The sequence below is a fragment of the Eptatretus burgeri genome, chromosome 1 (assembly GCF_056783735.1).
Source record: "Eptatretus burgeri isolate ZD-2024b chromosome 1, Ebu_testis_v1, whole genome shotgun sequence".
Lineage (NCBI taxonomy): Eukaryota > Metazoa > Chordata > Myxini > Myxiniformes > Myxinidae > Eptatretus > Eptatretus burgeri.
The window spans coordinates 123,616,367-123,639,750 of NC_140961.1; the positions used below are offsets into that span (position 1 = coordinate 123,616,367).

General features: G+C 42.0%; 1 protein-coding gene across 6 annotated transcripts in view; it reads right to left on the bottom strand.

Moving 5' to 3' along the window:
• The window catches only part of MSRA (methionine sulfoxide reductase A), a 389,740-nt gene that overhangs the window by 166,123 nt on the left and 200,233 nt on the right, over positions 1-23,384 (bottom strand). For all 6 annotated transcript variants that reach the window (XM_085896784.1, XM_085896764.1, XM_085896754.1 and 3 more), the window contains one exon: positions 12,907-13,026. In XM_085896784.1, coding sequence (XP_085752910.1) covers positions 12,907-13,026 — 120 coding nt within the window. The remainder of the gene's footprint in view (positions 1-12,906; positions 13,027-23,384) is intronic.

Here is a 23,384-nt window from a genome sequence, read left to right on the forward strand (position 1 = left end):
CGTGAAATGACGTCAATGTTTATAAAACGTCAAGAATGAACATGCACAACTGTGAGGATATTCAGCAAGGTTTTATATGATCCGAAAGGTGAAACAGGGATGGCTAGGACGAAACATTACAATTGCCTTTCAATGAAATACTATCCGAAGAAACCCGGCAGATTTCAACACATAAACGATGTGATAACAATTCGGCTCGGCTAGTTTGTTCATCTCACCTGAGCAGCTGATTGGACAATTTTTGAATCCCATGCGATGTGATGTCCATCGTGTACTCATCGTAACACTATTCCATGCAAAGGTACAATGATGCATCCTAATGCCCTTATCTTCATGAAATAGATGGACAAATAGAGCATCCATGAGCCTCAGTGGATGTACAATAATTAATATACATAAAAGGAAGATAAATTCCTTGTTTATACAGGGTGTCAACTGGCCACCTATTTTGGAAAGCATCCTTATTTATGTGCTGAACAAAGTCTAAAATTAGTAGCTGAATCACAAAGTACAAACTTAGTATTCGGTACCATAAAAACAATGTATGCAAAAAATGGAAGTTTTTTTTACCACTCTCTTTTCTCCCTTGCCCCACACCCCTCCCCACAACATTTTCATATTCTCTCAATTCCCATACAATGAGCTGGAAATCCATCACCACAAACTTAACAACCGGATGCCATCCACTTCCAAGCAGTGGCTATGGGATACAGGGGCTACAAACGACAAGGGCACTCGGTTGAGCACATACCTCCGCCAGGCTGATTAGCTTACGTTTTGTATCCGACTGATAGGCCGGATCTGGATTCGGACCTCAACTAAAATTTAATCAGCTTGTCCTTGTCACATAACCAACTCATCCACCATAACCAACTCATCCTGATCGTCCAAATCAGTCCACAACTATTTGAGATGTTGCGCTATATGTTGTTTTCAGCCCTATTTCTCAATGGTTGAAAAATCACTTCTAAAATTCTTGGATCCGGATCTTCATCAAATTCTCATCATTTTGTCCGTGTTTGTTATCTCAAAAAGTTGTGCACAGATTCGGACGAAATTTGGTGGAGAGATTGGGTATTTTGTTCACAAATAAATCTCAAACTCAATTTCCCTTTTCTCTTGCTTCTTCCCAAACCTCCAACTGTCCTTTTTCAGACACCCCATCCTCACTACCCAACAACCTCCACCCACAACAATTCCTCCCTCATCTCAATTGTTGTATATATTTTTTTATTATTTCCCCCCCCACTCACCCAATTGAGTTCATGATATGCAGATTTAATATTTATATGTAAAGAAAGTTGGTCACAGTTGATCATTAAATGTCGGTTTTGCAAGTGAGGGATGCATTTGTTGACAACATTGTGACTACCAAAGTAGTAGTTTGTTTTTCCCTCTTTTGAACTCAAAACTAAGAATGTCACCACAATGAAAAGCTATACATTTCAACTGCTATTTTGAATTACTCCATTCACTCAATCCTCATATCCAGACATAGAACATGCTCAATGTGTGCTGGAGAACTGTTTGATGATTGCCGATTGTAAAAAGTGACCGAAATGACTTTGACTTGAGAAATCGGAGTTTGGCTCAATGAAGCCAACACTTTATTTAAATGATTTCTAAGTCGCACTGCGGAAGCCGACATTACGCTTGATACTGCGGAAAAAATTGAGTGAACAAGGAACTGAACTTCTTGTGAAAAAGTTCTTTCGTTAAAACACATCTTATCATATAATTGATTTCATTGGCTTCTTCGAATACATAAATTGTCTAAACTTTGGTAAAACCTCAATTATTTTAAAGTATGTTTAACTTCGGGCTGGCACAATGGCCGAGAAGGTGTGCACACCCGCCTCTAAGCTATCAAGCCTGGGTTCAAATCCTGTCCCAGCGATAAAACTAGCATCATGGTGTTTCACAGACAGGGTGATTTTGTCAATGATTGTGCCGTTTCTCGCATGAACGTTAAACTGGGTGTCCAGTCTGCTGGCATTAGTCAGCGGACGTTAAAGATCCCATTGTGTCTGCGAAGAGTAGGCGACCTATCGCCGGTACCCTGAACAAATTCTAAATCCCTGCCAAAACTACTGTTGTAATGACAGCAAACCACCCAGCATCACCCTTGCCAAGAAATTGCATTGGCAGCACTGACGTTCTCTCATAGAGTGCATCATAATCAAATTTGTTATTTGCTAAACGGGAAAAATGGTGTTGGCATTCGTAACTCCGAAAATAAAAATAAATAAACAAATGCAACAAAATAAAATAAAATAAATTGCCAACAATGTTAGATCACATGCAGCTGGTTCGCATCTGACTGCATGATGCACATGTCAAGAATGTCATAAAAAGGTCAAAGGAATGTGGGGAATTCAATGACGACAATAAAGGAACGTACAATGAGCAAGAAGTCCGTCGTCACAAATTGAAGAGCCGGATGCCATCGACTTGGAATCAGTGGCTATGGGATACAGGCTACAAATAAATAAATAGACAGTTCTTTTCACACCATTCTGTGTCATCATCTTAAGACAGGAAAGGTGCCATCCTTGAGGTTACCAAAATGACCTCCAAGCAAAGCGGATGCGTGCAAGGCAGTCACAGTTGATCATTAAATGTCGGTTTTGCAACTGAGGGATGTATTTGTTGACAACATTGTGACTACCAAAGTAGTCGTTTGTTTTCCCCCTTTTGAACTCAAAACCAAGCATGTCACCACAATGAAAAGCTATACATTTCAACTGCTGAGACAGTTCACATGCAGCTCCAGGTGAGATGTGCGCTTTTCTGGTGTTTCCAAAACACATTGTAACCCCGGTGTTAAAGCTCACACCTCCATTAGACATTGTACGCCAACCCTCCTGACTGCCTTGCTACTAGTAATGAATGCAAATTGGACCGAAGAAAAAGTCGGAATCCAGCCTGCTGGTTGCATCATTACTGAAGCCCGGCTGAATCAATGATGCAGTCTGTGTCTGCACATTAGGTCAAGGATGGCTGCAAATCGCTCAAAAAGAAAGCACACTCATTGAGGCAATGCCTTGCCTATGAAATATGAGGGTGACAATATATATATATATATATATATATATATATATATATATATATATAGTAGTTCAATTGGAAATAAAACCTGTGAAGTTGGGTCGAGAATGGAGAGCAGAGTGCACTACTTCCTTGCTTCCGTCCACCACTCAACCTTGAGTGAAACGTGCTGCCCCTGTTGCTGCATTTCCATGCAACTGAGTTACTCTAGTTTGGGTTCTCAAAGCGAGCTAGCCTGCATTTTAACCTGACCCTTCCCCAAAGCATGTAGAAGCATGGTGGGATGAAGGCTGGCCAATCAGGTGGCGAGGGGATGTATACATTTTGCGTTAAACCCAAAAGGAAAGATGCCACGTATTTGGCCTGCAACAATCCTAATTATTTTTTGGTGCCTTTTAAAAGCATTGAGTAGAGAGGACAGAAGAGAAAGGTTGCAAAAGTTGCAAATACCACACACTCAAACCATTCCCTGCACCACACACACACACACACACACACACACACACACACACACACACACACACACACACACACACACACACACACACACACACACACACACTCACACACACACACACACACACACACACACACACTCTCAAACCTTCCCCCTCACCCCACCCTCATAAGTATCACCTTGCCCTCGCAAAGCCTCCCCCCCATCCTACACCATTCCAACACCTCCTTCCCCCCATATATCTAACTGTGTGGACGTCCAAAAATCCGAGGTCTCCGCTCTAACCTGACAGATCTCTCAATCCAGGCCGCTGTCGATAAACCAGACATCATCTGTTTTTTGTTTGTTTGTTTGTTTCTTTGTTTTTGTATACACTGTTGAGGCTCATATAAGAGCTAACACACAGAACCTACAAGGGGAGCAGGAGATAAGAGGGGTGGGAGAGGGAAGGAAAAAGCAATGTGGAACAGAGACATGAGGAAATCTGTGGAAGGGAGAGGGATGGAGTGGGGTACACAGGGTAAACAAGAGGTACACTACAGGGACTTTCAGGAAGGAAAGCTGTGAATTTGAAGGAGGATGGGTTTGGGGTGGACTCACGGGGGTAGAAAAGATCGAGGTTTTGGATGGGGGAAGATAAGAGATGGTGGTGATCAGCTGTTTTGAAGACCTAGAGGGAGGAGTGAGATTGAAGAGAGTGTGGGAGTTTGTTCCAAAGGCAGGAACAAAGAGGAATGAAAGAGTGAAGGTGAGCAGTGATCCTTGATTTTGGTAGTTTTTCCAGAAGGGGGCTGCTGGCAGACCTTGAGCGCCCTGCGGAAATATGGGGGGGGGGGACATAACTCAGACAGAGCCGGGGGGGGCTGAGACTGGAGAGGAGACGGTAGAACACAGAAAGACCACTGACCTGCCTGCGGTGAGAGTAAGAGACCCAAAGACACAGTTTCATCATGGGAGATACCAATGATCCTAAATGCCTTGGTTTCCAAAGCGTGAAGCCGAGAAAGGTGAGAGGCAGGAGCACCAGGTCAGAGGGGAGAGCAGTACTCCTTCAGGCTGCAGACAGAAGCTTTGTATGTGGTCAGGAGCTCAGGTGTGCCAAGGAAGGACTTTGCACGACGGATTGCTCTTTAAACTGCTGTTTGATTCTTAAATCAACATCTTCTCAAATATAGGACTTGTTTCTTCACCCTTCACATGAGAGCTACACTGCGATTCAGGTGGTGCCAGCTCAAAATTAAGTCAATATTCCGTCAATGATGATTGATGGTTGCTGCTTCACTGCGGTTCTGAGTCTTCTACCTCTTGACCACAGTATTACCATTTGGAACCCCGTGGAGATTTGGCTGTTGTGGTCACTCGCTTTCTGGCTGCCAGAAGAAGCTTGGTCCATCTGTCCACCTCTTAGCCTCCAAGAAAGCATGCACACGTAAACCTCCCGAAGCATCATCTGCTTGGTTCTGCCAAGTCCCAATGTGCCTCCGTGTTCCAGCCAGGAGAATTCTTGGATGATGGCCAGCCGATTGGCCACAAGTCTGTGGAAGCTGTTTCATTGGTGATCTAGCTGAGGACAGACATACCATCAGTCGAGAAAATGACATCGTCAATCGGAATTTCTATTTCCCGCCGAAACATTTCATTCACTTGCACCGATATAGTGGCGGAAGTCAGCTGCAGTTGCAGGATTGTCAGTTGCTTGAGGGGGACTACTCTTGATTTACCGACAATCAGGGAACAGTGGATCCCTCTTTCTGCATTTACCAGTCTTCGGTAGGAAGCTGTGCCATAGCCACTCTCACTTGCATCAGAGAGGTGGTGCAGCTGGTGAGTCACAACTCTCCCAAGATCTGCAGGCTTCAAACATCTGACAATGGAGTATTCTGCCAATCTTGGGAGACTTACCAACCAACACTGCCATTTACCCAATAGGTCTGGGGGAATGCTGTCTTCCAGTCATATCTCCATCAGCACAGCTCTTGTATAATGCTCTTCCCAAGCAGAATGAATGGTGCAACCAATACGAGTGGATCGCAGACGAAGTTAATTATGGAAAGAATTCCACGATGACTGGCTGGCTTGTCACTGAGGATCACTCAAAATCCGAGTGTCGGACTCTATATGCTCCAATGTACTCCCAAGGCATGCTCCATAGGGAAATTGTCTGAGTCGAGATCGAGGTCTTTGACCTCTTTGGCTCATTCTAAAACCGGAATGGATGAGAGTCCATCGTGGCTGTTACTCATCCACTTTGTTAAGTGGAAGCTCAATGAGGGCCTTAACCAAGTCAACGGCCTTGGACTCACTTGTGACAGACCTCAGACAGTCATCCATTTAGAAACACCCTTTCAAAGTATCTATGACATTTTGCTGAAAGTTATCCACATAGGAGTCTTGTGGAGAGCAGACAGTTTGCTGGAGATAAAGTTGCCCCAAACAGATGAACGTTCATGCCATAGTCTGCAGGGTCTTGATCTGGATCATCATTCAGCCACCAGAGCAAATGCAACATCTCGTGGTATTCAACAAGGACACACACCTGATGGAACATTGCTTCTTTCTACATCTGCCATCAGAGCCACAGATTCTTGCCAGAATCGAATCAGCACTCCCACCAAACTGTTACTTAAGTCTGACCCCTGCAGAACCTAGTCGTTAATGACACTAGTGAATTGAGCTGAGCAATCAAAAACTACTCTTATTTATTTAATTTTATTTTTTTAGATGGTAGACACCGTGGTGAGGCAGATACCAAACTTTGCCATCGTCGCGGTCAACTTTGTTGATGCATCTTGCAAGCATAACCCTGATCGATGATGGTGCTCATCAAGGTCCAGTTTTGCTCATGGAATGTCAGGTTTCCCTTCAGCTTTTTGCACAATTGCTCCAACCATTGCTTAACTTGGTGTATGTTGTTTGGGAATCACATGGCCCTGTCTCTGAGAGGAAGGCCAATTTCTTAATGGCCATCTTTCACTTGAACCATGCTGTCTGCTGCTTTCATAAAGCATCTGTCGTCAACAGAATATTCACTTATATCACTCGTGGTGTATTCATTAAAATCTCTATTAAAATATTTAGCAAGTAACTGGTCGAGCTGGCTGATGTGATTCACGCAGAGGTTCTTGTCCAATTCAAATGTGTTCTAGGCTCGGAGGGGACCGTTAGTTGCCCATCCCAGAAGAGTTCTTATCAGCAAAAGGTAAATTTCTTTGACTGATCACTATGTCCCAAGGTTCCAGGGCTCTCGAGATGTCGCCCCAATGAGCATTCCCACCTCAGCCTCAATCTTTGGAAGCTGCACTTGCCTGAGTTAAGACTAATGTCTGATGTCATCCTCTGATAGTAGGTCATCTTGGCTGATTGGCATCTTCTCTTGTAAAAACATTTGGAAGCTCAATAATGTTTCGTCTATGTATGACACTGACCTCCAGGTTGTTCAGATTGTGACAGGTGATGGAATTCTGGCCATTCATGGTGGTCAACAGCTAACTTCCCTTTCGCTCGCTCAAATTCAACCTTCTAATGAGGTTCTCTGTGCAAAAGGTGGCAGTACCTCCACTGTCAAGGAAGGCATACATTTCCATGCACTTGTTGCTGGATTTAACATTTAGACGAACTGATAATATTGTGAAAGCCACGTCAGTCGTGCTGGCCCTGGGATGTAGACATGTCTTGGTTTGGCTGGTAGCAACGATGGATTCTAAATGCTGGTCAATGGTTTCCGGCCCCGATACTCTTCTACCCATGCCAAACACATTCGCGATCTTCTGCAATATTGTCATGGAGGATGGCCACATGATCCTGTCAACACACCTTAAAGGAAAGCTTTGACCAACATTCTCTACTTCTGTGCCAATTTCTGTTTGTAGAAGCTTGTGTCCAGCGGGTCTGGACATGGAAAGGAAGTTTACAACAATCTTGCGAAGGTTGTGCGATTGTTCCATCTCTTAGAGATAATGAATCTCTTTCATAGCATTGTTACAGTCTCTAAGCGAAACGGCAAAGCAATCAAGTCCTTCAAAATCATCAGCCTTTATAATCAGCCATTTCAAGACCCGAGTGATGTATGCATTTGCAATTTTATATTCATCGCCAAACTTCTGCTCCATTCGTTCTCTTGCTTCCTTTTAACCCAGAGAGGGCGGCATGTGAAAACAACTTCACACTATGCCCTTAGCCTTGCCATGTCTGTACTTTTCAAGATAATGCAGTCTTTCATTTTCATCTGAAGCCCTGCAACATATCCTGGTATCAAAAGCCTTCAGGAATGCCCAGTCATGAATTGGTTCATTCCCCAAACTTAGGAATGTCCAATTGTAACAGCAGATACCATTGCTAATGCACTGCAATGAGCTTGGCAAGACCTTCTTCATTCTTATGCACAGCATCCATATGTTGGACAATTGCTAACAGCACAATATCATTGTCTGCTTGTTGTGGCATTGCATTATCACCATCTGCCCATCGGGGTGTCGCACTGTCACCTACTGCCGGTTGTGGTACGTATTCTGCTGCATCACGGATCACATGAGAAGCTGCAAATTTCACTGTCTGTGTTGGATGGTCAGAGCCAAGGTTGCCAAACTCTTCCCTAACAAAGATTTTCTCCTTTGCACCCACAACAACAATAGCTGTTTCAATCAGTAATTCCTCCTCCTCAAGATTCAATTATAGCTCCATCTTCTGTAGGTGGTGCCGCTACTTGAGTGATTTGGCCTGTGCCACCAAAGAAGCTCTTTTTACGGCCTCATGGATACGCGCCAAGGACACGACAATACCAAATGATCTTATGGATGTCTTTAATGTGTCATGACTCATTGATGACGCAGGTTGGCTTGTTGCCTTTCTGCTGTCACTGGAGCCTGCCTGTGAAATGCTATCCTCAGCAGAGACTGTCAATTCTTCCATGTATTTCATGGCTTCTTGAAGTTATGAAGACAACTCGTTCTCGAACTTATGTGAAGATTCCTCTTTCGCCAGGTTCCAGCCATGGTAGTGTTCATTTCTGTCCTCGGTCTCGAGGTCGCTTTGGTATTCATGGTGAATGTCTTTGAACTTATTCAGAAGCACTCTCGATTCACAGAGGCTCTCCTGAACTTCATCCACTCTTGTGGCAATGTCCATTAATAACCAAACTCTGTCTCCTTTGGTCGTAAGCTGCTGAAGAAGAGCTGATTGAGCCCACTTCATCCATGACATTTCCGCACCAAGCCCTTTATCCATCATCATATGGGATCTTACAGCTCGGTCTGTGGAAGCTGGGTTGCTACTGCTCTCTGCAGTTCCTGCTGGTGTGTTGATGGGTATACCAGAAGGACAGGCATCATTGTCAGCATCACCCTGCATGGGGGTCAACATGGAGGTAACAATTCTGTCATCCATACCTTGAACACTGTATGGACACCTAGCAGGATTAAAAATAAAACCTGTCAAAGAGTGGAGGAGCTCCTAGTGAGCCAATATCCAGTGCCCAACTGTGTCTGCGGACGTCCTTCTGCAGTTGCGTTACTTTTTTTTTTAGGACGTTGGTGGCAGGATTTGCACTCTGTCCATCGTAAAATACTTCATTCTGCAAAACCCACAGATGCAAAGAAAACTGAAAACCCACTCCATGGGAGTACCTCCTGTGCTGCTGCACTTCACAGGACAGCTTACTGGATGAAGGGATTGGGGCAAAGCCTTTAGGACCCTCATTCCTTGATAGCAGGAAAAGCATGGGGTAAACTTCCTGGGTCAGGTTGCGGGAGAGTGTGTCGGAGTGGTGCTGAGGTGTCATCTACCAGACGGCAGTCTCCTTCGGTTAACCTGAGGTGGCCCCTTCAGGTGGGTGCCTGGAATGTCTTATCCCTAAGAGAGGGTGATCACCTGTCTGTTATCATCTGAGCTCAAGTGTTTGAACATCGGTATTGCAGCACTCGCTGAGGTTCGGAGACTGGATAGTGCTGAAATCATGGTGGGTAGTTACGCCTACTATTGGTATGGTCGCTCTGATGGTTACCATTCCTAAGGAGTTGTGGTAGCTGCATCCAATAAGCTGATGGTAATGATAATTGAGGAAACACTGGTCAACGAGTGTATTATGACACTAAGGATTTGTCATGTCTTGGGTGTCGTTTCTCTGGTCTCTGCATATGCTCCGAATAAGCAAGTGATCTTACCATGACGGTCGCATTCCATGCCCCACTCAAGTCTGTGGTTCATCAGTGCCATAGGCGAGATACCCTTCTAGTCTTGGGGGATTTCAATGCATCAACTGTCACTGATAGGGATGGTTTTGAGACATGTGATGGTCCCCATGTGTCTGGAAATCTGAACCAGAATAGCACTAAGTTCCTTGACTTTGCAAGAAGTCGTGGACTAAGGATGGCTGGTTCATGGTTTCAGCGCCCACAGGCTCGTCGTGGACTTGGTATTCCAACGCTGGTGTTGTGGCAAAGGAGATTGACCATGTACTTATTCATGGTCGCTGGAGGATGCTCCAGAACTGCAGGGTCGACCGGAGCGCTCAGTTCAAAAAGGCCCGGTCACACCTTGACGTTTTAGCCAGCGATGGCAACGTATTAAAATGTATCTAAAACGTTGGCTTACGTTGAACTTTTGATGTTTTTTTTTAAAGATTCGGACGTATTCATAGCGACTTGGTCTTATGTATAACGCATTGGTAATGGACACAGAACGTTTCGTTGTGTTATAGATAACTTATACCAACGAATGCTGAACCTGTTGTCGGCCTACACAACCGATGTCCAACGATAGTCTAACTTAGGCATAGCGCGTTGCACGCATCGCTGACGATGTCGTGACGTAGCCTATTAAAAGGCTGACGCACAACGATTCGAATCATAACTGCCGTAGAAATGGAAGTGTCAACATCGCGGTCACACCTTGGCGATCTTGCCAGCGTATGCCGACCTAAGAAAAATGTGTCTAAAACGTTGGGGCACGTCAAATACGGTATGAGTAAGTTTGGTATACGTGAGTACAACGCTAAAGTACGCTATCATACGTCGTAGTAAGTAGAGTACGTCAAGAAATTTTAAACATGTTCAAAATTTTACGACGTACTCGGCGTATGACACACGTTCCGCATGCGATGGGGATAAGTTTTACACACGATATGTGGACGCTTACACGCGTCCACAAAGGCTACTTATAAGCTACTCATAAGTCGAAACACGTCGCGGTAAGGTCTTTTTTACGCGAAACTTATTTCTAACTTATGTTTGACGTGCTTTGAACCAATTCTTTACGTAGTCCCAACACACATCGACGTATGTAGATGTATTCCAATGACGTCTTCCGGTCGACAAAAAAAAAAAAAATTAACGTGTTTCTACCTTACAACTGCCATATAAAGACGTGTTCCCAGCGGTTTTGGGAATTGGTATATAAAAATGGTGTTCATAAAAGGGAAACCCAACAGTGTTTTCGAGTCCTTTTTGAGTCGATGTCCATGTCAGCAGTATCAGTATTAGTATTAGTATTAGTATTAGTATTAGTAGTAGTTTGTTCATGTTGGCAGTAGTAGGTGAGTGTGAGGGGGAGGGTGTGGGTTATGATGGATCGTCCTTGCGTTGAAAGATTTAAATGATAAACTCAACGATTTAAATGGCTGCATCTCCACTATTGAAAGTAGACGCTTGCGCTCAACAATTGGATTTTTTTTACACTCAACGACTTTTAAACGGAACCACTCAGCTATTTTCATTGTTTACAATGAACGATTTAAATTGCTGTCACTCGCCTTTGTTTTTTGACGCTGGGGTTTGGAAATTTGAAGCGTTTCTTCTGAACGTGTTAAAACGCTCAAACTCGACTATTTTAAATAGACGCTGCCGATGGACAATTGGAATCAGAGCCAAGCTAAACATCGAAGTGTGAACATCCTCGTCATGCCGAAGAAAAGTTTGAAGAATGCTGCAAATAAGTGTTCTGGCCGTGGCCGTGGACGTGACGCAAGGACGATCCATTATACCGACGTCTTTCAGCCTATGAGTAACTTAAAAGTAACGTCTGTCGATGTGTGGCAACGATCGCGTAACGTGCCAACAACACGTTAATCATAGGTTAGAAATAAGTTTCGGTTACGCTAAACATTACCTCGGCGTGTCTCAACTTATGATTAACTTACAAGTAGCATGTGTTGACGTCTGTCAACGATCGCAGACCGTGCATCCAACTTGTGGCCAGCGTAGCGGAACGTGTGAGTCATACGCCGGCATACGTCGTGAAATTTCAAGCATGAAAAAATTTGAGGACAACCAAAAAGTACAACGTTTAAAGACAGCGTACAACGACATATGGCAGTGTTTTTCAGCGTGCTCTCAATGTTATCAAAACTTACCCATAACGTATTCAACGTGTGCCAGCGTTTTAGAAAAAAAATTCAAAAATCGGCATACGTTGGCTAAAACGTCAAGGTGTGACCGGGCCTTAAACAACGACCACAGGCTTGTTGTATCAACTCTGAAGTTGCAGTTTAAATCCAAGAGAACGGTATCATCCAAGCCAAGGCTGGATGTTGGCAAGCTCAAGGATGAGAGGGTAGCTGAGGAGTATGCAAACAGGCTGATTGGGGATTTGAGGGGGGGGTATGGGTGTTTTGGGAAATCCTGAAGAGTTGTGGAGTCATGGTCCCCGTGGGCTACATGACATGACACTGCCAACACCATGCTTGACAGTGGGGATGGTGTTGACTGAGTGATGTTGCAGTGACATCCTGAACCAGTTTCCTGTTTGCCCCGCTGCTGAGTTTAGATGGGCGACCTTATTTAGGTGGAGTTTGGGTTGTATGATATGTCTTCCACTTCTTAATAATGGATTTCACTGTACTCAAAGGGATAATGAGTAATTTGAAATATTATTATAACCCTCTCATGAACGCTGTATGGACACCAAGCAGGTGTCCTTTCGCTCATAGAGTGCAGGAAGTGGCTCTGGTGTAGCGAGTGCAGGCAGTGGCTCGGGTGTAGCGAGTGCAGGCAGTGGCGAGGGTGTAGTGAGTGCAGGCAGTGGCAAGGGCATAGCAAGAATGTCACTTGTATTATATAGTCCCAACTTTCATTGTTCTGATGCAATTTGTTCCTTCCCTTTTTTTTTCATTGAAATGTATAACAATAGCTGTTCCAATGGACCCAATGCTCAGAGCTTTTTGTGATAAAAAAAAAAATCCGATATAAAAAAGTGCAACTCTAAAAAAAATGCCAATTATATTTTGTGTTTTCAACACGAAGAACAAGCATCATTAAGTAGATCAAAACATAGCCTTTCAAAACATATAATAAATGAGAAAGATTTTTCGAAAACACACCACACACAATCAATGCACCCAAGACTCCCATAAATATCATAAATCAGCCTCATTCAAAGCCACAAGGACAAGAATAACATGAAATACCCACCTGCACAGACACTGGGATACGTAGGGTTTGCAGTTGTTCCTCCTGCATATCCGGCTTGGGTAGAGTAGACTCCTTTCTGCTCCCAAAACCTTTTTTCTACCCCCCAAAAGCAGCCCATACCTGAAACAGCACGACAAAGACAGTGGAAATAATGGGTAGTCAATGTTGCAGGAAGTATGAAGAAATAGCTCACGTTAAGATAGTTAGAGCTAATTTACTTTACAGCAAGGATGAGAGTTTGAAGAATTTGAAGACAAAAGTTGGTTACGTGTATGGAGTGAGTGCAGGCAGTGGCTCTGGTGTCGCGAGTGCAGGCAGTGGCTCTGGTGTAGCGAGTGCAGGCAGTGGCTCTGGTGTAGCGAGTGCAGGCAGTGTCTCTGGTGTAGCGAGTGCAGGCAGTGGCTCTGGTGTAGCGAGTGCAGGCAGTGGCTCTGGTGTAGCGAGTGCAGGCAGTGGCGAGGGGGTAGTGAGTGCAGGCAGTGGTTCTGGTGTAGCGAGTGCAGGCAGTGGCTCTGGTGTAGCGAGTGCAGGCAGTGGCGAGGGGGTAGCGAATGCAGGCTGTGGCGAGGGGGTAGTGATGGCAGGCAGTGCTGAAGGGATAGTGAGGGCAAGCAGTAGTGAGTGGGTAGTGAGTGCATGCAGTGGTGAGGGTGCATCAATACAGATGGGCAAGAATGAGGCCAACGAGAGAGTTTTTGTTGGTGATGAAAATATTATATATGTAAATTCATCATTCCACAGTAAGGATCATAGACATAGAGTTGTGTGAAGTTTCGAAGAAGTAGGAGTTAGAGATATTGAAGGAAGGTTAAATGACATTGTATCAGGTCATAGCAGGAAGGCATTCGCTGTGGAAGACCTATAAACAAATTATTTCGGAAAAGTAGACTCGGAGTTGAAAAATAGGTGCAGGATATTGGAGAAGCGACTGAAAGCAAAGGGTTGTAAGGTAATATTTTATGGTATTCTCCCAAGATGAGGAAATGAAATAGAGTTTATGAGCAGAGTGAGAGATGTCATTAACCAATAGCTGGAAGAATGGTGTAAGAAAGGAGGTTTTGTATGTAGGTTGCAGTGGGAATGATTTCAGGGAAAAGGGGAGTGTCTGGAATGATGGCCATATGCAAAATGGAAAGGGCCAACAAGGTTCGCAGTGTGAATTGAGGAGGGAATTCGGGCCTTTTTAGGTTAGAGGTGGGGAGAGAGGCTACAAAGGAAGGAACTGGTGTTGTAATTGTGATTGGTAAGGCAGGAATATGTAATTTGAAGAAAGGAAAAGTTAAATATTTTCCACACTAATGTAAGAAGTTTAACTAATAAGATGGAAGAGCTTGAGGCCAAAGTAGATTGCGAGGAGTACGATACGATGTAGTTGCAGAAAGCGAGACATAGTTTAATGAGGAGAGTAAATGAAGGAAAGGATTAGAAAGCTACAAGAAGTATCAGTGTGGAAGGAAAGAGAAGGAGTCAGGACAGTGCCAGGCAACTAAAGGTCAAGCAAATAGGGTTTTAAGTTTGTTTGTTTTTTTGTTGTTGAAAGCTCCAGGCACTGACTGAATAGTCCTCATCGAGGACAAACCTTAAATAAAAGAACTGCATTAATAGTAAAGTAAGGAAAGAGAGCATCATCTTAGAGTTTTTCAGGAAGTAAAAAATCTGCTTTTTGAAAAGGGGAAGGTCATAAGTGTTTGGGAAGACATGAGAAGGTAAAGAGTTCCAGAGGTTGGCAGTGGAGGAGAAGAAACAAACATCGTAATGGCCCACCCTTGAGTTGCCAATGGCCACACAATAATCATGTGATGCGGTGACTTGTCAAGTATTCCTTCGTCTCGCTAATGGTGGAGGTACACAATCAGCAAGTTATTGCGAGCACAAAGCGAAGTAATATCTGTAGAAAAGAGAAAGAAAGCTTACGATGCAGCGCAATTTGAGCGGGTTGAGTTTTGAGGTCACATTGGTAGAGTTGACAAGTCCAATTCAATTCTGTCCAGTAAGTATGTGGAGCTGGAACCTCTCTAGATGTGAGAGCAGTACTCTATACAAGGACGAATCAATCCTTTATATAGTTGTAGCAACTGTTCAGAGGAGAAGAATCTTTGACATCTGAACAGGACTCCTAATTTCTTCGAGGCAGACTTAGCTATTTGAGTAATGTGTGGATTCCAGGATAAATATGAAGTCAGAGTAATGCCTAGTAGGTTTATTGTATCACATGGTGTAATTGTAGAGCTTTCAAAGGATATTGGAGAGTTGAGAGGAGTTTTAGAGAGAGATGGGAAGAAATTGAGTTTTAGAAGGATTAAACTTTACTTGATTACATTTGCCCCATTGAGAGATCTTGTCCAAATCCGAATTTAAAGAGGTGGCTGTGATGAAACGAGATGTAGATTGAGTGAGAGTAGATGGGAAAGACATGGAGGAATGTAATGTTGAGTCATCAGCATACGAGTGCATTCGGTTATTTGTGGAAGAAAGAAGGTCATTGATAAAAAGAAGGAAGAGTGTTGGGGACAGAACTGAACCCTGAGATACACCAATGTTGATAGGGAAGAGGGGAGATGTCGAACCATCAACAATTACGGAGATATAGCGGTCGGAGAGAAAGCTCGATGTGAGAGAGCAGAGTGAAGGAGGAAAGGCGAAAGAGGGAAGCTTGGATATCAGAACCCGATGCCAAACTCTGTCAAAGGCTTTTGAGATATCAAGGCCGACAAACAAAGGATTCCCCAAAGTCTCTCAAAGAAGAGGCCCAGACATTCATAATGTAAGAAAGGATATCACCTGGAGATCTTGCCTTGTGAAAACCACATTGGTGGTCAGATAGAAGACTGCGATTCAAGATGCTTGAGAAAATGGGAATTGAGAAGACATTCAAAGACTTTGGAAATAGTCGAAGTCAGAGCAATGGGAAGGGAGTTAGAAGGGTTTGAACGATCACCTTTCTTTAAATAGGCTGTACTAAGGCACATTTCCAGGAAAGAGGAAAAGTTTTGGTTTTTAAACAAAACCGAAACAAACGAGCAAGCACTGTCGCAAGTTCTGAAGCACATTCCTTCAAGACATGGGGAGGAATGCCATCTTGCCCACAAGAAGAACAAGTTCAGAGAGAGGAGTATGTTTTTTTGACTGCATGAAAAGTGATTATAGGGAGGGACATATGATTGGGAGGGGAACATCAGAGGGGGATGGAATGTTAGAGTCATCCAGTGTGGAGTTAGAGGAAAGAAGAGAACCAAAAAGAGTTGCTTTATCGGTCGGAGAGACAGCGATAGTATCATCAGAAAGGAAAAGCGAAGGAAAGGTAGAGCGACAGAAATTGTTGGAGATACTTTTAGCTCAGAACCAGAAAGATCTATTAGTGGAAGAAGATGAGAGGTTGTCATATTTCTTTTGAAAAAGGAAATGCTTCGCTTCATGAATAACGTGTTTGCAATGATTTCTGGCAGATATGAAAGCTGAATGCGAGTCGGAGTAAGAAGAGTTTTTCCATGTCCGATATGTGGCGTCCCTTGTACAAATGGCTGCAGAGCAGGAATTATTGAACCAAGAATTGGTCGGAGACACAGACTTGAAAGACAAGGGTATATAAGCCTCCATTCCTGCAACAATAACCTCAGCTATACATTCAGCAGAGATAGAGGCACCACCCAAGGAGAGGCAGTAGTCTTTCCAGGGAAAGTCAGTGAAGAAGTTTCGTAAACCAGTCCAGGCAGCATTATTGAATCGCCAACACTGGCGTTTTGTCGGAACAGTCGGATGAGAAGAAGTGGTGGAAAGTAAAATGATGTTCACAAGATTGTGGGCAGAAGAATCAAATGGAGGTGAAATTGTGTAGCTGTAATGCAATGGATTGGAAGTGAAAAATAAATCCAAAGTATTGGTAGTATAGTCATGACGATCTGGGATATGGGAAGGGTAGGTGATACATTTTCCATTCTTAATGACTCTTAATGACTTGGAATAAATTAAGAGCTTCAACCCCTCCCAGCATCCATGTGGGAAGATTTCAGTCACTCCCTATGGTGTACATTGAAGTCTCCTCGATAGAGAAATTCTGCACTTTTCATGGCCTCATGTCATGGCCTCATGGCAAGAGTTAAGATAGTCAAAGAAAGTTATAAAGTTTGTAGAATTGGGAGAGCAGTAAGTGAAACAGAGAAAGATAGTGATGGTCGGGAGACAAATCTTAAGCCAGATGACATCAGAGTTTGGATAATCAAGGTCCACAAGGTGTACAGCAGGCGTGTTGATGTTGGACAAGACACAAACTCCTCGTTTGAAGCGGAATCATAAGTGAAGGTTGCAGTTCGAAATGTTATATGAATTAACAAGAACATCATGTGTTAATTGGGTCTCTGAGAGAAGCAAGATATGAGGAGAGGAGCTTGCAAGATGATGTTCAACAGAGGAAAGATTCGAAGAAAGACCATGAATGTTGGTGAAATGAATTGAAAAAGAGTCACGTTGGTTCAAAATACAAGTGTCTTGGGAGGGACCGATACTTCAACTTCCTGAGCCCCCCCCCCCACCGGAGATTCTTCGCACCCCCATAATGCCAGGAACTTGGCACAATTAACTTTTTGGACTTTATAATATTTATATTTCATTGCAGGCTGTCTCAGTGAAATGAAAGGAAAGAAAAATAAAAGAGAGAGAATGTAAAGTGAGGAAGGAAAATGAGTAAGAAAAATGTATGATGAAAAGTATATGATGTTTGTTTGAAAAGTGCATGATGTTTGTTTGCAAGAAAGAGATATTAAAGCGAGCCCAGTAGCTATAGTTTGAGTGAGACAGAAAGTAGGACCAGGAAACCTGACACGGAAAGTGTAAGATGATTCCGGGCACCACTTTAACGCTCATAAGTCAAAACGGTTGTACTACCCTGAGAGGTTGCAGTCTACAACCTACTACCTAAAAAACGGTCTCACTGGATGGATGTTTTTTCGGAGACACCATATCCTTAGTGCATGGCCGTTGGCTCCCTAAATGAGCTCATCCGCCCTTTGGCAGGTGTTGTTTTTCGTCCTGGGAGGGTGTCAGTCACCCTCTCCACTGGCAAGCAGTGAGGGCTGTCGGTTTAGTTGCCGACAACCCGACCATGCGGCGGGTAGCACTGGGTTACATGTTTCCAGTGGCAGTCGAGAAACCTGACTGACCTGACTGACAGGTTGTATTTGTCGGGGATAAAATATAAACTCAAAAGGAGGTCATGTTAACACTGTACAGGAATGTAGTGAGGCCTCATCTGGAATATTGGGTGCAGTTTTGGTCATCACATCTGAGGAAGTGTGGTGGAAAACAACTCAATTTTCACAAGTTGGATCAGCATACCAAAGGAGAATCTTTACTTTCGTATATATGGAGGAAGAACATTGAATGCTTGACTGAAACATTCGAATGGACATCACTGAAACATAAGCCTGAAGCAATTCTTCTTATACACAACTTCACATTCCAAATAATGGGAGGGGAGAACTACAGGGTTAGCTGATAAGCATTAGGTAAAAGAACTCAAACTGCAATACGTGTCCAGTGTCCACTGGGTGAAAGAGAATGACATAATCATGGCAAAAGTTGCAGTGATATCAACCAGGTCACCTTGTTTCATAGTAAGACATTCCTTTTTATCAATATTTAGGTCAAAAGACTCTTGGAGAAAGGGAAACATAACTGACAGCCAATTCGACTATAGCATAAAAATTAGATTTATAAAGCACCAGCAACAATTATAATTGAGAGTACATGAATATAATTATTTTCCTTCCACATTCCCCCCTTTTTCCCCCATCAAGAAAATTTGAATAATTATATTACACATGATCACCATATCCCGTTCCTCGAGGAGAAAAGATATCTGTTACACAAGTTCAATCAACAATGGCAGCGAGTGCTCATAGGAGAAGAATGCTGGATGACGACCATCTCAATAGTGTCCCAGCCAGGTTAGTGAGTGTGTTTCCATTTAATTCATGGCCTGTTCATCAGCAGGTGTTCCAAATCGAAAAGACATGCGACTCGAGGCCAGAAGATAAGCAGGTCAGTGGTGTAGATAGAGCAGCACCCAACGGGAAACACAGTCGAGGCACTCCTTGAGCTGCAGAGAAGTTAGATCTTGGCAGTTACGAGCTTGGACCCGACACTGGGTTGAAGGAGACGAAAAGGACTCGAGTGGTGACCCAGAGATCCAGCCCCAGCAGAGTTTGGGGCCTCGTAGCAGCAGTTTGTGCAATCAGGGTTGATTCACCAAGCGAGCTGTGCAAGTTGGAGGCAGCCGAGATGGCTGCACGAACCCCACCCGCACCATTGAACACATGTTGCTGATGACTCTGATGACTCGCCGTGTGGACCTTCAGGGCCTTCATTGTGCATTGTGCAACCACAGCAAGTTCACGATGTATCTGCAGAGCAGCGATTGGCGAGTGTGGTTGGGGACATTCCTCCAGGCAGGCACAACACAGCGGCGACGTTAAGTCTTTGCCTTGCTGTGGTTTGACTTGTCCAACCTTCTCTTCAGTGGGTTTTCCTCTTTTTTCCTTTTTCTTTAACATGCTCATCTTTTCTCCTCAGGAAGGGGGTAGTGTCATGATCATGTGTTGAATGCCCAATCTCCCAAATCTGGGTTCTCCCCATCGTCCAATCTATCGGTGGAAGTTCTTTCAAAGCTTCATTAAAGGAAATTGTACACTGCATAGTTCAACTGCTCTCAACACTCCAAAACAAACAAAATCAAGGTTAAGCATCGATTAAACACCAACCAATAAACGTCATGGGCTCATGTATTTCAATAAGACTGAGAAAGGTTTTTTATAGATAGAAGCATTTAACTTGCATTAGATGTTATATCAAAATTTTATCACTTTCCTTTCCTAGTTTTTCACACCTTAACGACATGCTAAAATATACAGAAATCTCAGTTGTATGTACACTCAAAAACATTCATCTCATTTGCTATTTCTATGTAGACAGGGCAACAGTCTTTATCAGGGTTCCAATTTGCAATCAATAATTATTTTCACCATCCTTCAAAAAAAGAAAATCCCTTCTAGTCAAGAAAAATATTCCATCATCTGTACAATAATTATGAAAGTTAGCTACTTCTTTCTTCTTCAAAGTATTTTAATTTGTCTGAGAGATAAGTACAACACTCAAACCCAACAAGAGGACAGGTTCCCCTTTTTTTTGGAGCAAGTACCAAATCCAAAGCGATTCGATTTTGCACAGTTACCATTTTAACATGTGCAATTATTTTAACATTCATATCTGCTAAACAATCCACAGTTTCATTCACAAGCAATTCCAGAGCAACTGCCATTATTTATTTTCACAGCTAACTCAGCACTTCAGTGCTGATGAAAGATGGTCAAGTCAGGGTTAGAAATACCTCAACTTGAGTAAATGTACAAGAAGTACCACTTAATCAAAATCATGCACCTGCCCAATTAATCAGAAAACAAATAAAACAGGTAATATTTAAATTGGCTTGTGGTGTCATCACACTCTTTTCAATACTATAATTCTTACACTGACCGATTTAGCATTCATTTCACATGGTAATACCTTCTGTACTCCGCATAATTATTGTTTATCCTTTTTCCCCCCACAAAATATGGAAGCATTTACAGTACATGGTACAATTCCTAATTCCATTAATTGATTTCATAATTGCTGTTGGTCTCGCCATTCTTACAGCCATTCTGCATGATGGTTATGTAAATATCATGCTGCTTTCCCTCATATCTTGATTTTCCCTTGCAGTTAACTTATAATTCCTAATATGTAATGTTGACCAATCTGTCGATCAATTTAATAACAGAGACCCTCTTTCAATATTTTGTAAGTACCTCAACTTAATATATTATCACGATTCAATTCTCAGTTACTTTTCCCTACCCTCAATTAACAGATCAACAAGGTCCATAGCTACAGTGATTGACAATATATCAATCAATCACTACAAGTTATCAATAACCTTACTGTGATATAACCAATCATTCACATGTGTCCCAAGTTACTGGTTTAAAGATACGGACTCTAATTACTCCGCAAATTTCGATCCATTCAAGAAGAAGTTAGGAAAAACAGATAGGGAGAATGCTCTGTCACTTGAAGACCCCAATACATTTAAATTAGGATTACAAGACTTATATGATAAAAGATTTCTCAATTTGTAATCTCAAAACAAAAGTTGATATTATTTATATGCAAAAGAAACATGATGGTTTGAATACCATGATGAATTGTCATGGAGGATAAGACACAATGAACACAAAAATCATGTACCTCCAGTGTTCTCAATGAGTTCCCTTTTCGTTTTTTTTTTTTATGAGCTGAGTCTGAAAGTAATTAACAAAGTTACCGCACACAACATCCATTTGTTACTAGCTGTTCCCCATGTTTATGCATGTCACAACAAACCCAGTGTATGCAAACATTATCATGAGTATCACTTGTTGGTCCCATTGACCATAAGAGTATCCCATCATTACCATACAGGTCAAAGCACACTGGAAATTCAAAACGATGTTGTTATAATTACACTAATTAACAAGTAGCATGACTATCATTGAATTTATAACCAATTGGGGTTGAGTATGCACTGAATAAAAATATTGTATTTGTTCTTATTCCATCATTATAAGTGCCATCAATCAAATCACAGTGAATTAATACAGAAATTATTCCTGAGGATACCTGAATGACATTATCACTGTAAAATGTCCCATTAGTTTCAATCTGTTTTGAGGAGAAACCCAATAACTCTCTAAATGAATGATCAATTGTGAAAGCAACCTTGCAGTTATTTTTAAGTTTAATCGTTGATTTTGAAGTACGTTTTTGAATATCCATAACAATATTGTTTGGTTCATCACCCTGTTCTTTCATAAGGCGAGCAATTTTGGAAGACATTTGAGAAATCTCATATGCAGTTGAAACTGCTATTGTGAAACTGTTATCATTTTGTATCCACTTCCTGGATTATAATTAAACTTGTCATTTTTATCGGTGATATTAAATAAGGCATTATGAGTTTCCAGGGACAATAAAGACAACTCATATTCTTTTGTTGTGTCAAGTTGTAGTGGGTATGGGAATGAAGATGTGTGGTCGCTTGTCGTGAAATTAAAATTAAGGATTGTGCTTCTCATCTTTTTTAATATGGGATAAAATGTCTTTGTATTGACCATTATTAATTATTTTCATGTTCATCAACTGGTCTGAAATGGCTGATGCTTCATTAAAACAATTGTTATTTCCAGCCTTCTTACTACTGTACCTAATAGCAATAACAGTCTATTAACTAATTGTGATGCGTCATTTGGAAGAAAACTAACACCTGAACCAAGCCTACTTAAAGCCTGAATAATGTGTTTCTCCTTCTCATCCTCCTACTTTTACCAGACAGACTAACCCTATAATTAAGAGAGTCCAGCAGATCAATATACTCCATCATCCTTATTTTTCATATCCAATGGTTTATCTAAATACTTTGATTCATCCCTCACAGATGAACCTTGTTTTCCATATTTTGTTAGAAGAAAGATTAATCTCGGAGTTAGTTGAACAGGGGGTCAAGCAGAACTCAAGAACCTTAATTCATCATTAAATATCAATCCCTTTTCTTGAACAAGATGAAATATTGCTGGTTGTTCTGTTGGAATGAGTCTTGCTTTGGTTTTTGAATCAGCTGAATATTCATTATTTTGAAGAGCCTTCACAATATAATCAGGGCGTTGATTAATCTCTTGCAGTTGTTGAAATAATCCATCATCATATTCTAATTCTCCTGCATGTTCTAATTCTTCCTCCATCATGTGACTGAAATCTTTTAACATTTGAGGTTTTTTAAGAGTATATTCTATTGTGGGAACTGTGGAAGCATCTATAATTTTTTCTTTGGAAGTTTTTAAAAGTGGTTTAAAAAAATTTCTCTTGTTTTCTTTCAAATGATTCTGCACCCGTTAGTTTCTGTCTGCGCTTCTTCTGTACGTCTTCCTGTTGTTTTACAACTTTTGAAACCAACTATTAATGCTCCTTTAATCTTCTTGCTCTTTCTTTCACATCCATTTATTTATTGGAAAATATCATTCACTGAAATATAAAGGTCAACAGGGGAATTTTCCTTTTCTTCATCATTAAAGTAGATGTGTTCAAATAAGTCCTTTTCTTTAAATATTTCATTAAATTCTTTATTAACATCAATACGAGTTGTAATTTCTTCTTCACTAATCCTTGTATCTCTGCTTTTCATACGTTTGCATTGAATTTCTTCATCAACTTCTAAACCGAATGATAAAATATAAACCCCATTACCACTCAGATGTTTAATAATTCATCTCATTCCTTCTGGATTAGTTTCTAATATCCCAAGCCCACCACATTTTCGTTTCTTTAACTCACTCTTACAATGTGAATATTTTGTTGTCCCAAGAGAAACCTCCTCAAATATTTGACCTTCCTTCCTCAATCACATAAGTTCC